General features: G+C 41.3%; 1 protein-coding gene across 1 annotated transcript in view; it reads left to right on the plus strand.

Moving 5' to 3' along the window:
• Positions 1–16,205, plus strand: part of SLC30A7 (solute carrier family 30 member 7) — a 78,820-nt gene that overhangs the window by 60,896 nt on the left and 1,719 nt on the right. The window contains exons 9-10 of the mRNA XM_075558825.1: positions 3,142–3,232; positions 5,017–5,166. Coding sequence (XP_075414940.1) covers positions 3,142–3,232; positions 5,017–5,166 — 241 coding nt within the window. The remainder of the gene's footprint in view (positions 1–3,141; positions 3,233–5,016; positions 5,167–16,205) is intronic.

A 16,205-nucleotide genomic window follows, 5' to 3' on the forward strand; every position in this document is an offset into this window, starting at 1 on the left:
AAGTATGTGAGTGGAGTCCCAATGTCTATCTGCTGCCTTAATACTAAACCTTATAAATATATGCACATAGATCTATTTCCCCACTTTCCTATATAAATATTTTACATATGTACATGCCAGTATTTAGACTTCTATAAATACCCTTTGTCACCAAGTTCTTTCCGCTATTTCCTTTTACTTTCCTCTTGCCCCACTATCATGCTCAGCCTTCATTTGAGTTTAAATAATTTCTCTTGGTTACATTGCCCTAGCCGAATCCCTACCAGGCCTCTCACACCCTCCTTGCCACTGATTTTGGATTACTTGTTGCTCCCCTGTGCCTGGGTTGGTCAGCACCACCTCCTTAGCCCCGCTTCCCCTCTCCCGTGTCCCCCTGGAACCATTGGTCCCATTGTTTTCTCCTCCAGACTATTCATCCAGTCTATCTTATCTATATAGATCTGTAGAGATAACACTATGCACCAAAAATCAAGCCATAGCAAGATAGGCGATGGATGAGAACACAGTGATGACAACAAGAAAGAAAACCAATGACCCATAAAAGAATAAATTAATTAAAAGAAAAAAATGTTTAAAGAAAGAAAAACCTGTAATTAGATCAAGGTCTGATTTTTGATTTCTAGGCGTGTCCTTCAGTCGGATCTGATGGGGTGCCACGCTCTGGCCCCAGAGTCTCTCTCCTTTGTACTCCCTCGGGGACTCCCTGCTCAGCTCCCATGATTGCCTCGGTGTTGCGGGATCAGTCTGGGCCAGTCCTGACACTGAGTCTCCAGTGTTGGTCCCCCTTAGGGCCCTGGGCCATCAAGGGACAGCATGTCTCGTAGTGGGATCAGCCATATTGTCCACTCTTTGCATAGGCTGTTCAGAGCGGGGATATCGTCCTCCAGGTCTGGTGGGCCAGGATGTGCTCCACTCTCTCTTCCTCCTTCATTGGCTCCCATGTGCACTGATCAGACATGCGCCTCTCCCCTAGCTGCAGCTTCAGTGCTGTCCTCTAAATTCTCTGGGTGGTGGGGCAGTTGTCCACGCAGCTGGTATGGGGGCCGAGCCCTCAGACCCCTCCACTGGCTCCCCACTCCTTGCCGGCACACTGCATTCGTCTGGCACTGGCTTTAAGTCTGGTCCCTCTTTCCCTGTGGAGACACAAACAATACCCTCCCCTTGGGTGGGTCAGTGCCCTATTCCTCCACTGCACACTTTTTTATTTCCCTTTTCCTCCCTCCATGCCCCCTTTTTAATTGGCTACCATATGTAACCCTGGATTTGGTCTGGCCCCTGCCATGCATACTACCTGCAACTCACCCCTGGAGTGTTTGTAGGCAGTAGCCTTTTCCCTGTGCCCCATTTCCATTTAAGAACGTACCTTCTTAATCCACTCCTTTTTATAAATGAGAAAACTTATGTTCTAGAACAGTGGTTCTCAACCTGTAGGTCGTGACCTATTTGGGGGTGGAATGACCCTTTCACAGCAGTCGCCCAATTCATAACAGTAGCAAAGTGACAGTTATGAAATAGCAACGAAAATACTTTTATGGTTGGGGGTCACCACTACATGAGGAATGTATGAAAGGGTCGTGTCCTTCAGAAGGTTGAGCACCACCTCTAGAAGATTATGCAAGCTGGCCAAAGCTGTTGAAGGCTACCCAAGTAGAGCTGCCGTGGCATGGCTTCATGAGCGCATCCCAACCTTCTCTGCCATGCGTTTTTGTTCAGAGAAAGGAGACTAAAGAAAACTGCTTGGTCGTCGTAATCTATTTTTGGGTGGGTACTGGTTGAAAATTGCACCTTGCTAGCCCATGGACATATGTGTTTCTTTTTCTTGTTTTGATGAACACAGGAACTGTTTCCTAATTTCTTCCTTGTGATTTTTTCCCTAATCCAGATCTTTAAGCATCTCTTATTTCTATTGTTCCACCAACAAGTACCGATTGAGGGTCCGCTTTGTCTCAGTCATTGATTAGGCCTTGGGTATACAACAGGCAACAAGACAAGCCTTTATTGCTTTAATCCCCAGTAGCATTTCTCTTTCCTTTCATGAGAAATACTAGGAATCCTTTAAGATACACATCAATTTCTGTTCTTCCTGTGAGACCTTCCACAAAAGCTACGTGTTCTATGTATCGCTCTCTTTTTTTTTTACAGCTATAATCAGGAGAGGTTTTTGTTTTGGGAATGTGTACTTTCTGTAATTTTAAAAGAGAGCACGACTTAAGCTACTAAATGTAATCAATCTGTCAACTTCAAGCCCTCAGGGCAGTGACTCATTGTAATCAGCTGGAGAACTGTTTAAAACCTGTCTGGACCTTAGCTGGCAGATTCTGGTTCAGTATATCAGAAATCAAACCGAGACACAACTAAGATAAATTCGATGTGTTGCTGGCTTGGAAGAGACTGCCTTGGGGTCACCTGGTAGTGACTGCTTTGTTGCTTTGTGCAGTTTGTGGAGTGACAATAAATGAAAGGAAGTGTGGCTTGAAAGATTGGAGAGAGTGGCAGGGACCAGATCAACTAAGGGTTTGGTTCTTACAAAGAGGTTTAAATTGAATTCTAATTCAATGGGAATATGATACCCTAAATCAGGAGTTTCTAACTACTGACTAAGGACTGAGCACATAAGGACATAAAGACTTTTGGGCCCTCTCCCAGTTACTAGATTTGTGGCTATATCCAGGCTTTTCTACTTTTGAAGTAGTGAAATAAAACATACATTACCAGGTTAGCAATGGTTTTATATGACTGGATTGGAATACCGTATTAATTTGTTTTGCCTTCCTCAGCAGTTCTGTGTAGGTGAATATATTTGGTTAATATTAAAGGTAAGTCTTAGAAGTTATCTTGGAAGGCTCTAGCCTCTGGAGCCACATTTTAAATCACAGTTGAGCAGCTGCTGTGTTTAGATTTTCGTAAGGTCCGTGCCAATCAGAATCACGAGACTCCTCTGTTCTACAGGAATACTGTATTGTCTCTAGTTCCCTTGCTGTAGATAATGGCTTACTGATCACATTGAAAACTTGGGACGATGACTGGATTACCTTCCCCTGTTTGATGGTTTATTATATTTTACTATAGGGAGGTATATTATTTTCGTACAGGATGGGATAGCACATTGTGGACTTAACTTTTTTTTGCCCGTTTCTTTAGTGTTATTCCTCTTTTAAAAGAGTCTGTTGGAATATTGATGCAGCGAACTCCTCCCCTGTTGGAAAATTCTCTGCCTCAGTGTTATCAGAGGGTAAGTTTCAAAGCTTCCCCCCAAATTGGATTTTATATTGTTTTTAAACTCTGAAAAAATTAAGCTGTCACAAATATGAATGCTATCTGTGTAAAATTTAGTATTTCTTCTCAGATTGAATGCTATCCAGGAATGACATTTCGGTGAACCCAAACAAAATCCCTGGAAAATATTGAAGTTTACTAGAGAAAACGTGGTGAAGATTGTCCACATCTAGAAACTGAAGATTTGTTTTGAAATACAGAGGATGTGATAGCATTTAGTTAGCACACATTTATTTTGGAGCTCCTGCTTTGTGCCCGGTGCTTGTGAGGTTCCAGGGTGGCCTGGTCACAAGATAAAGGGCAGGTCTAGTCTCAGCACGCAGAGGCTGGTAGGGACACAAAAATATTGGCAAATTAGAAAATATCAAGGATGATTGACAATAGAAGTAGAATAGGCTGATATGATGGACTCACCGAGGAAGCTATTGAAGTAGAAACGTTGATGACAAGAAGGAGCCCGCCATAGGAAAGTCTGGCCAAGCATATTCCAAGCAAAGGGAACTGCGGAGGAGAGAGTCTATGGCTGGAACAAAGTTAGTATATTTGAGGAGCAAGGGGCAGTCATTCAAGTGTATCAGGTAGAATTGTACAATCATTACCACTTCATTTTAGTGCCTACTTCCCCCCCCCCCATGGTTAATCACCTTTAAAATGAGTTGTGCAACCATAACCCTTTCTAGTGCCCCACCCCTCCCACTTTCATTATTGACTCCCAAGATCCCCCTCCCTCCCTATCACCCCCTTTCCACCCCTGTGTCCCCGATAAACCCTTTTATCAGTTAATGTCATTATACATCCACTCTTCCTGTGTTTTACAGTTGGGAAACCCAACAGAAAACAGAACAAAACAAAAATTACACTAAGGTGTTAAGGATAAAATCATCATGGTGTAAATACAAAAATGAAAATAATGTGTAAGAAAAAAAAAGACCCCCATCAGCATCTTTTGTGGAGCAATATGATACTTGCACCATGAACAATTTCAGGTTGGGTCTACAGGGAGGTCAACTGGCCAAGTATCGAGTTAGATCCAGCCTAATCAAGATTACAATGGTCTCCGCCTGGTAGTAAGGCTATTCGAGACTCTTGTCTGTGGCTACGTGGATCTGCCAGTGGCTCCGGCCAAATAGGCACTCTGTAGATGGGTTTCTGGAGGCCCACAGACACTGTTCTCATTGACAGAAGGGCACCATGTACTTTCTCCACTACACTTTGCTCTAGCACCCTTGTCTTCAGTGATTATTTCATGAAAATGAGTATCTAGCAGGGCTGTGTTATCAGAACTATCTGTTTTTGAATTGGGGCTAGTTAGTTCTTTATTTCTTTGGGCTTACTCTGTGAGTCTTTTTCTAGTATCTTCCCCAAAGTACTCGCTCACTTTGCCCCACAAATACTGATTACATATTTGTAAATTAGTTCAAACATTGCCTCCTATTTTTTACTTCACGTACAACCCATTGACTTGAAACACCTGTAAGAGAGACTAGAAGTCTTCTTTATGGTTTACCAAACTACAAATCTCTATGGGAACAGACAGCATCCTCTTCCTCCTGCAGAGCAACTGGTGGCTTTGAACCCCTGACCTAGCAAGTAGCAGCTCAATGAGTAGTCCACTGCAGCATCCTAGTTCTATGTTTTAAACTCAGGAGTACAATCTATTTGCTGAATTGTTGAACAGTAATTTAAAAGAAAGAGGACATTTATACTTGATGGTGTTACTATCTGTACTTTATATTTTAGGTGCAGCAGTTACAAGGAGTTTACAATTTACAAGAGCAGCATTTCTGGACTTTATGTTCTGATGTTTTTGTTGGGACCTTGAAATTGGTAGTGGCCCCTGATGCTGATGCAAGGTGGATTTTAAGCCAAACACATAATATTTTTACTCAGGTATGACTCTTTTACTAACTTCTTTTAAGGGTCTTGATAGCTACTGTATATGTTAAGTTTAGAAATATGCACTTGTAAAGAAGATAGTCCTGTTTGATTTATGATTGTACTGATTTGAATTATTTCAGGAGCAAGTTGACTCTCATTTGCTGTATCGTAGTTATATTAGATTCTATCTAAAGCCAAGAATTATAACATTGAAATTAAGAATTGTAGCTTTCAGTGGCTTTAGCCATGTTTACTTTTTTTTTTAATTTTAACAATTTATTGGGGCTCATACAATTCTTTTCACAGTTCATATATATACATACATCAATTGTATAAAGCACATCTGTACAGTCTTTGCCCTAATCATTTTTTTCTCTTTTCTTCTTTTACATTTTATTAGGGACGCCATGTTTACTTTTTATGCGTTACAGCAGAATGTTAGTTTTCCTTTTGTGTGATTTAGTAGCATAAATATGTGACTGGCTTTTTCTTAATTCTGTATTTGGAATTATGAATTAAGCAGTTAGCCAGGAATTATGAATTAAGCAGTTAGCCAAATTATTCTTGTTAGGGATTTTGGAATTGTGTGAATGGTAATCAGTGAAAGAGTGGATGATAGGACAGTACATCTACGATCAGAGACGAAGGTCATATTAATGATATCTAAGAAGAGAGAGCTACACATTCCGTTCAGGAGGAGGATGGGGTCTAGTTTGCTAGGGACATGAGGTTACATTGCCAACACTATGTAATACACGCTTCTAGTGAGGAAACTAGTTCCCTGGCTTACATATAGGTGGTTTAAAACTGATGTTACAGGTTTCCTGGTGTGATACAATGTGAGGTACACAAAGTAACCTGTGTATTCTACTTGAATATTCAATGTGAATCTGATTGGGAGCAAACAGCCAGGCATATCAAATTTCAAATTTTCTAGGATTATTAGCCTGAATTAGAAAGGAATGTTGGTGTCATATGAGGGGGGCGGGGTGAAGAATGAGGACTTATTCCGTATTAAAGAGGACTTTGAATTAAATTGAGGGAAAGTAGCTTCAAAGGATTGGGTAATCAGATTAAAATATGGACTGCATATGATAGTACATATAACTCTGTAGGATCTGAATTTCCTGGGTGTGACAATAGTTATGGCTATATGATATTCTGAGGTCACATGTGGAAGGATTTAGTGGTAAAGTACCAGGGTATCTAGCTAATATTCAAATGTTTAAAAAAAACCAAAAAGATTATACATGCATGTGTATGTAGAGACATTAAAAAGAAAGTCTGATAAGACACATAACTATCCTATAGTTCTTTAATATTTCCTCCCCTTACTATTACGGTCTTCGTTTTACCTCATTAATCTTGTTAACTCTGCGTATGTTCTTTTGTATAATTAAGAACATTGGATGCCTGGAAGCTGGAGAGATAACCCATGCGAAAAAGTAGCAGGAATAATGATTCCCTAAGAGTTCGGGAAGATGGGAAAAGGGGAAAGGGGAGCTGATAGCAATGATGATTGTATAACCCACTTGACATATAATAGAATTGCAGGTGAATGGATACATTGGGTGATTTGAGACACATATATATGTGTGTGTGTGTGTGTGTGTGTATGTGTGTGTGTGTATTAGGGTTCCTGAGGATAAGGTGGGGGAGGGAGGGGAAAAAGGGGAGCTGATATCAAAGAGTTAAAGAAGGAAGAAAATGTTTTGCAACTGATGGTGGTAATGTCTCTACATATACTTGATCTAACTGATTATGGATTGTTATACTATCTATAAGAGCTCCCAATAAGATGATTAATAAAAATTAAAAATAAATGTGGAAAAGTACTGAAATTTGTGAGTCTAGGGTATAGATATTTCCCAAAACCGTTTTGTTAGGAGCTAATCCAAGCATCATATCATTTCATACTTCAGTCACATCAAGCAGTATTGTATAATTGTTACCACAATTAGTTTGTACAGTTTTGTGATTATAAATTTTCACACCATGAAAAGTTGAAAAATCCAATCCTTGGTGATGCCTCGTAGCCACCAGGATCATCCCCAAGCATTCTGGCATGGCCTAATTAGTTTCACACCTCCCTCCTCCCCCCCCCCCTCCCGCTCCGCTGCCACCTCCTTTGTATTCCGACCCCACTGGGCGGTTAACTTCTCTGAGTGGGCAGAGGTTCAACTCAGTTATTACTTTTCATCTGAAGCCTTAGACAGCCCCCCCCTCAATAAGAATTACTCTTTCCTATGATGTATCATATTGTACATATTGGTCTACAACTTTCTCCAGTTCTTAGAAGCGTTTGTGTGTGCATAGGGTACACTCTAGAGCAAAGGCTCCCAAACTTCATTGGCCTACCACCCCTTTCCAGAAAATAAATAAACAAATAGGCCGCTCAGTGTCCCCCGGGCAATTAAAAGCTTTTGTACTTTGGCCCATAATCCAAGGATAAAGTGGAGGTGTCTTCTTTTGCAGGCCCCCTGGGTTATTCCATGCCCCACAAAGTGCAGCATCCCCTGTTTTGGGAAATACTGCTTTAAAGGACTCTACCAACTACACCAGTTGTTCCTCACAGTCTAAGCAAGCTTATATCACCCACTGCTGATGCCCAGGCATGTGTTAGGTTAGGGGGCCTACTCCCTAAATCTCAACTGTGCACACAGCCCATCTTTCTTACATCCCTAGTTACCTAGGTTGGGACCAGAAGTTATCAGCCACCAACTTGGGAGTCTACGATTCCCTTCCATATCAGCATCCAGTTCTGACTCACAAAACCTTATAGGACAAAGTAGAACTGCCCCATATGGTTTTCAGGAGCTCTGTGGAAGCCCGCTGCCCTGCCATACCTGTGTCTCCATGGAGCCACCAGGGCTCGTCTGCTTCAGAGTAAGCGCCCCTGACCTGAGGTTGTCTTTTACCAGCCATGGCACAAGCTCGGGGGAATACAGGCTCCCTCCCACTGTAGCCAGCTCCCTCTGTTCCTCTGGGCCCCAGAGTTCACTGGAACAGCTCGCAGAGGTCTGGGAGCCATGATGCTGTGTTAATAGCTGTGATAACAACCAAAGCCATCTTTAATTATGCCAACTGTGGGAAAATACTATCGAGATTTCCACGTGTCTCTAACCAGTAGCTCAAAATATAGTGTCATGGTACTTGAAATGCTTCATAAAGTTTTGAGAAAATGGAACTAGAAAACAATGGAAATCCTTTTGAGGGGTGTGTGTGTGCAGATCATAATATGCAGATTGTTCTTAGCATAAATTAAGCACTCTCTCTCTAATAAAGAGAATATATGGTGAGTTCCTTTGGGAATAAATTAATGAAATAAATGTATATGTAATTAGGAGGCAGCAACATTTACTTTATTATGAAGCACTATGCTGGTACCACTTATTTAACCCAGAATTTTAACAACTAGGTTGCTTTCATAATGAAGTATGTAAGACCTCAAAATATGTCTGAATCCCTATTTCAGGAAGAGAAGGATAAGGAGGCCAAGAGTAGCCTTGCCTTGCACCGTCCTTTCCAGGTCATGGTTCTCTCCGCCGCGTTTCCCCTAGTTACCTGTGGCCTTCCCCCGCCGCAGAGCGGCTCAGTCGGCGTGTAGGACACACCATAATCCTAAGACGTCAGCCCTTACATTAGCCATAATCCCTTCTGAGAAGCAACGCAGTGTCTAGGTTTAGCAATGTTTAAGCAGCTGATTGTGTGTAGAAAATACTGAAGTTATCATTGAAGTAGGTGGAGAACAACCCGACTTTTAAAGTGGCTTAAGTCGAAAATTTGTTAAGATGCGTCTCAGATTTTAGAAACTGTAAATGTTTTGAAAATGTTAGATCTAAAAATACTTCAAGCCTTTTGTCAGCTCAGGTTGAACCACCTTTATCAGTTTGTTTTCCTTCTGTGATTGTCCCACTGATGCATCTCTTTCTGCTATGAAAGTAAGCATTTAAGTAGCATTTTAAATTTACTGTTAAAATGATAAAACTCATTGTTATTTCTTTTTTTTTTAAATAGCACTTATGCCTTAAATGTATTTCTTCTAGAAAGACTTGAAATACTGGTGAATTTAATTCCAGTAGATCAAAAAAGAGCATTTTTCTAAATAAGTTATATATTCTTATTTTGTTATAGTTTTAGCCATTTTCCTTAAAATTCGAGCTCAGATCCACCAGAGACAGTTGAGACTAGCTGTCATAAAGATTTGTAACCGTGGACACATTACGCATGCTTTGTACACATCTGATTAGACTCAATGGCAGTGAATTTGGTTTGGTTCTTATGTTTGATCTTTTTTGTTTTATTATTTTTGAAATAGATTATTATCCTAAAAATCAATAATGTGAATCTTCTTAAAGCTGCAGAAAGTAAGCATGTGCAGCTCTATTTTGATCTAAATGAAATGGCATGCTCAAATCCCAAGTCCTCAAGAACACCGCTGAGTGGCTACAACTATGGCAGTCGTAGATATATCCGCTGGGTTACAGGGCAAAATAACTATTCCACTATATTTTTTAAATGAAGTGAAAATTTTAGCTAGAACCATACAAAAGGAGATAAACCGATAGCTGATCTTTAATCAGAATTAAAATACCAATTTGTGGTTAAGAAATTGTTCTTGTTGGTAAAGCTGGTAAGAAGATAACTTTAAACTTTAAAAACCAACATCAAAGTTTGGGGATTGATTTCAATAAAACTTTAAAAAAATTTTGAGTAAAAAAAAGTTTGGGAATTATAACTTCTGATTCTGTTTATGAAACCATAGATCGGTGGCTATTATAGAAATTTATATCTCAAAACTAAACTCACTGCCCTTGAATCTATTCCAACTCATAGCAACTGTTTACGACAGAGCAGAACTACTCTGTGGCTTTCTGAGACTGTATCTTGTTACGGGATAGAAAACCTCATCTTTGGTTTCAAACTGTTGGCCTTGTGGTTACTAGCCCCATGTGTAGCCTGTTACACCACCAGGGCTCCTGGAAATAAGTATCAGCATTTAACGTCATTTTCCATAACTGCTAAAGAATTACTTGCTTTGCATGAATATAGAGCAATAAAAGTAGACTGGTAGAAGTATAGTGTTTATATTCCTTTGAAAACATTATTATTATTTAAATGGTCATCCAGTTTTTAAAATAAAAGATTTTCGTTGCCGTAGAAAAAGCCCCCACCGCGTCCTTTTTCCCCTTGGACCGTACTAGGCCAGGGTAGAAGTAACTCTTTACAGGAGTGTAACGACTCACCATTCTCCTGAGGATCAGTGCCCCCCCACGTAACCACTGTGGTACTAAGGACCCCTGCCTTGGACTAGCTTTTAAGAATTAGGTAATCGTTTGGGAAATGATGAGAGGGAGCGCTTAGTTTTTGTGTTTCGTGTGGGAAGAGGAAGGGAAGGGAGAATTCTGGGCTAGGGAAACAACGTGGCGCGCTTCTTGTGTACACTGGCCAACATCATCTGTTGGTTGTTTTATAGTAACACTTAAACATCATAGCTGCGAGGGCCTCGAAAGTGTTTGTGGAAAAATAGAACTAAAAGATAACTTTCCCCACACACTCTTTGAAGCTCCCACATATGATCCTATTTTGTACATAAACTTTTGTTAGAAATAATGTTTATAGTTGAAGAAAAATCTAGAAGTGGAGTTTGGTATTCTTCTTTGTTCCCCAAAACACAAGAGAGAGCGGTCATAATGCAGCTACTCCCTGATAGAAGGTCTACCTTGCCTCTCCTGCCCTTCTGACCCAGCCCATTCTGCCAGCTAAGCCCTGAGGCCTGGACTTCCTCCTCTGCTCTGCAGCCTCACAAGAGCAGCCAACAGTGACTGACAGCCAGCAAGCGCCAGACAGCCTTCTCCCAAGTCCAGACAGGCTCCCCAGTTTCAGAAATCTCAGCCATCTGCCCCTCACCGGCTCAAAATCCCTAGCTGTCTGAACAAAGACCTCATCCCATCTTGTCAGGCCAGTTTATAGAGAGAATAGAAAAAAATATCAACCTGTTTTTAACACGGGCAGTTTTTTTCTTTTGTCCTCTCTTCCTGTTCAAAGGGGTTTACAATCATTTGGAAGTATTGCGTTTGCTTGCCAGCTCAGCAAGTTTCCCTCATTTGTCGCTTCAGTGTCTTTTCCCGCCACATGCCCTGGATGTCTATCAGCAGTCAGCCTGTAGGATGTGCGGGCAGCAAATCCTTGGGCTTGGTATCTTTAATCCACGTGGCTTCAGTGAAACTAGAACTGTGAACAGGAGTAGAAAGCCCGCCTTTCTCTGAGGAGAGTGGCTGGTGCTTTCTAGCTGCCGATTCTGCAGAGGGCAGCCCAGCGTGTCAGCAGCCCGCGACATGAACTAATCCTGGGAAACAGGAGCTTGTATTGTAGGCAGGAGCCCTGGGGCTGTAGGAGCTATGCGTTGGGCTGTGATCTGCATGGTCGGCAGTTGGAAACCAGCTGCAGCTCTGGTGGGAGAAAGTCCGAGCTTTCTACTCCCGTAAACAGTTAGTCTCAGAAACCCACAGGGAGTTGCTATGAGGAGGAATCGACTTGATGGCAGTGAACTTGTTGTGGTTGTTTTATTTGTAGATAAAAAATAATTAAAACCCAATTTGTTATTCTTGACCTGTGATTTGATTTAATCATAATCACTCACTAATACAGAAATTACGTAGAAGACTAAGATCACCTGAAGATAATGATATCCAGTAAACAAAGTAGAAATGTTCCACATTTTTAATTGGTAGAGAATATAAACTAACATAATTTCCTGTAATTAATATTTCTCTATTTTTTAGTCTTTTTTTCCTACACATGAAAATAATCAAAACTCAAGAAAATTCAAATGAGGGTTATGTTTATTCAGAGTAGTTACACTGTATGCATAGAGGGAGACTATTCTTTGGATCCTACCCCCCCCCCTTCAAAAAAAAACAACACATGACCACTTAAGAAGCTGATAGAATAGAAGACCAGCCACTGGCTAATTTTAATGTGACAGAAAAATGCTTTTACTGAACTCAACTGATGCCAGGCTGCAAGGTGTTCTCTGGCCACTCTGCCATCTCCAGCCATCCTACCTTTTGAAGTTTAAGTAGTTTCTTAGTTTCCCGGGTTAAAAAAAAAAATCAGTGTAAGATGCCTGAACTTTTCTGTTGGATACTCTGCTTTGTTTTACTTTCCTACAATAATGTCTAATTTGTGAGTTTATTTTAAGTATAACAATCAGGCTGTATTAAAAATAACAGACTGCCTTTACAGTTTAAAAGAGTATTGTCTGATGATTTGTGCAGTATTCTAAGGATAAAAACACAGTGAGGATTCATATTTTTGGAATTTTAAAGACAACTGCTCAGGTGACCTCTGACTCCAGGTGTTATTCAAAAACGCAAACCAAACTGCCATTGAGTCGATTGGAACTCAGTGATCCCGTAGGACTGAGGAGAGCTGCCCCCGTGGGGTTCCGAGAACTCCAGTCTGTGTCGTGTGGTTATTAGGTGCCATCAAGTTACTTACTTCTGACGCATAGCATCCCTGTGTGCAACATTGGAAAACACTGCCCAGTCCTGCGCCTTCCTCACAGTTGGTTTTAGCTGTGAGTTCATCCTTGCAGCCACTGTGTCAATCCGTCTTATCGAAGGTCTTGCTCTGTTTTGCTGCCCCTCCACTCTACCAAGCCTGATGGATGCCCTTTTCAAGGGACTGCTCTGTCCTTAGAAGCCCGGGTGGCTTAGTGGATACACGTTGGACTGCTGTCCACAAGGCCAGCGATTCCAGTTTTTTTGGTAGTTTGTGTGACAATTCACTCCGCCATCCAGTGGATTCCAACTCATAGCTACCCTGTAGGGGGTAGAGCTGCCTCCAGAGGTTTCTATGCCGGTAACTCTTGGGGAGTAGAAATCCTTGTCTTCCTCATGGAGCCCTTGGTGGTCTCAAACTACCTACCATGAGATTAGCAGCCCCACTACACCACCAGGGCTCCGGTGAGTGTAAACAGCTTACATTCAGAGAGTAGGCCATTTAGCAAAGGATTCTTTGAAAATTCAACACTTTTACTTGAAAGGACAATGAAAAAGGAAAATGGGGAAACTTGATTCGGCTCCCAGAGATAGGTGAAGTTCAATGCCCCCCCCCCTTTTTTTTGCTGTACGCTGAGCTTTTGTGGAAAGCTATTGTCCCTCAGGGGAAAAGTATCAGCGTAATTAACTCATGATTATGCAAAGATCCATTTACCTAGTCTCTTTGTTTTTCTCCCTTTTTTTTATTGCCTTGGGCAACATCATTTCTTATTACCATCTCCACTGTAAATGGGCTGGGGGTCTGGAAGATGGCTGAGAAGAAACAAAAAGAATCAACCAACATTCAACTTACTTTGCTCATTTTATTTTCTTTAACAATTTTGTTGAAAGAAATTAAGATTTTAATACATTCGGCCACAGTAGTTGTCTCTTAAGTTAGATATACAGAACTTTTGCTGAATAATTACTTAGTTGTTTCATGGGCCATCTGGATTGAGTAAATCAAATTATATGATACATATCATCAATCATAGTAATTTGTTTACGATGGCCTTGATATCATTTGCAATCCTTTCTCATACATTCACAGGAAATCCTTACAACAGTATTTGCAAGTAACCAGGTTTATTAAATATTTGTCAGATAAGTAGTGATCAATTGTGAAGATGGTGCAGGACCTGGCCTTATTTCATTCTCTTATACTATGAGTGCGAACGGATTCAACAGCCCCTGACCACAAGTAGACTTGTTATTAATCAACCCTATTTTAAATGGAGAAAAACTAAAATTTGGTTTTGTAAAAAAACAAAACAAAACCATAAACAACTTATGTAACACCATATATATATTCGGAGTAGCTCGGATCCAATCAGGAAGTGTCCCCCAATTGTTATCTGGAAGGCACTCTGTCTAGGGGACAAGGAGAACCTTATAGCGGGCCATTGCCATGCCATTTCTTTAGGAGATAGCACCAGAGCCTGGTGGAGTTCAGGGTCAGATGATTGGAGAAAAATGTCCCAAAGCCATACCACACATTTTCCAGTCAAACCTTGGCTCTAGGAACTGCCTCTCCAAACTGGCCACAGCACATTGATAATTCTTTAAGAGACCAAGGCCGCATGGACAGACAGTGATTTCTCCCCACGCTGCTTTCTAAGCTTTTGCTGGAATTGAAAGTGAATTTAGGAAACCGTTTCCTTTATTGAAGACTCAAGGCTCAAAAGGACATTTAAGGGCAGGTGATTTGACTGGTTTTACCCCAAACCCATAAGCCTAACAACCTGGATTTAAACCTGTTTCTTAGTTTAAATTTTTAGATCAAGATCTTACTTTTAGATTCTATCACTTTTCTTTTTCCTGCTAGAAGCTCTTCTCAATCCCTAGAAAAGTAGGTCTTTTCAGTGTTATTTTCTGTAAATGTTCATGAAAGGAGCTTTCGTTGAGAACGGCGCCTGCGGGTGTAGGGGTGCCACGAGAGGTGGCAGCTAACTGCAGCCAGCGGTTTGAAAGCACCAGCCTTTCTACTCCTGTGAGTTACAGTGTTGTTGTTTTTATGTTAGTTTCGGAAGCTCCTAGGGGCAGTGAGAGCTAAATTTACCATGACCCAAAGCCAAACTCACTGTGGTCTGGTCAATTCCAACTCACGGCGACCCTATAGGACAAGGTAGACCTGCCCCTGTGGGTTTCTGAGACTATAACTCATTACAGACGTCAAGCCCCTGTGTTGTTGTTGTTTCCAAGGGAAAGAGAACAGGTCCTAGGGTCTACCCAGCATGTTCCTGATGTGTAACCCCAACTTGGCTCACGGTTGGCAGCGTGCCCCTGCCCGGATGCTGGAAAGCCGTGCTAGAAAGCATTGCTTCCTTCACGAGCCCAGAAATGACCGATAAGATAGCATAGTGTTGATAGATTTTGTCCCCCAGTCTTGGTTTTCTCCTTCTGTGAAATACTGGGATTTTTCTTTCTTGTGTGGTACTGACAAGGCTTTACTGTGACAGATCGTATGTTTTCTTGAATACTTAATGTATGTACGCTGGGTTCTATTTGAGCTTCTGGGAATTAATGTGAAAAAGATAAAGCCTAAGACAGTTATAAATGTGAGTATCTCAATAATTAATAAACATTCTGCATATAAGTTTTATTATATGTCAGAAGGCAATAAGTGCTAGGTAGTCAGGACTACTGAAAGGTGGTCCATCTGGTGTACAAGTTTGTTTTCTTCCTCATTGTGCACGCATGGAAAAGCTCCATTGTCTTTTCAATCCAATCGCCTATGAACTTTTTGAAGTATGTGTATGTGTGTGTGTATTCATGTGTGTGTCTCTGTGTATAAAACAGCATCAGCTCATATACCAATTACCCTTCTCTTGGTTCTCAGTAAAATATAATGTCTGCAAATGCAAATATATTACCTGCTTTAGCCACAGAACATATCCGGCATATAGTGCATAGACCAGGAGTCTTTGTTGGATTAATTCGTAAATACACTACAGTGGGGTGACAGGTTGGACCTTGTGATGTTTAAGTGGCGCTGTGACAAGAAAAAGCATGCCTGCAGGAAGGGAGTGTAGCTGGAACAGAGTAAGGAGAGGGGCCAGAGCGCTAGGTACAAGAGGAAGTTTTGTAGTCCGGTATGAGGACTTGAGGGAGCCCCGTGGCGGCTAGCCGAGGGCAAACCCATCATCAATCCACAGAAGAAAGATGAGGCTTTCTGCCCCTGTCGAGATGTGCAGCCTTAGAACGGCTCAGGAGCAGCCCTCTACTGTCTTACAGATTGCTGTGAGTTGGAATTGACTCAATAGCAAGTAGTGTGTTTTGCTTTGGGGGCTTGTGTAGTTGGAGTTTTGAGAGTATGTTTGACATCATTCTGGTTGCTGTGCTGAGAAGATACTAAAAATGAGCAAAGGCAGAAACAATAAAACCAGGTAGGAAGACATTACAAAATATAGGGGAGGGAAGCTATTGCCTTGAGTGAGCTTAGTAACAGTGGTCAGACTACTAAGGGATTGGATGGTTGGTGTAAAAGGTCTTTCAGTTTTGTGACAT

Source organism: Tenrec ecaudatus, chromosome 1 (assembly GCF_050624435.1).
Source record: "Tenrec ecaudatus isolate mTenEca1 chromosome 1, mTenEca1.hap1, whole genome shotgun sequence".
In the NCBI taxonomy this organism is placed as follows: domain Eukaryota; kingdom Metazoa; phylum Chordata; class Mammalia; order Afrosoricida; family Tenrecidae; genus Tenrec; species Tenrec ecaudatus.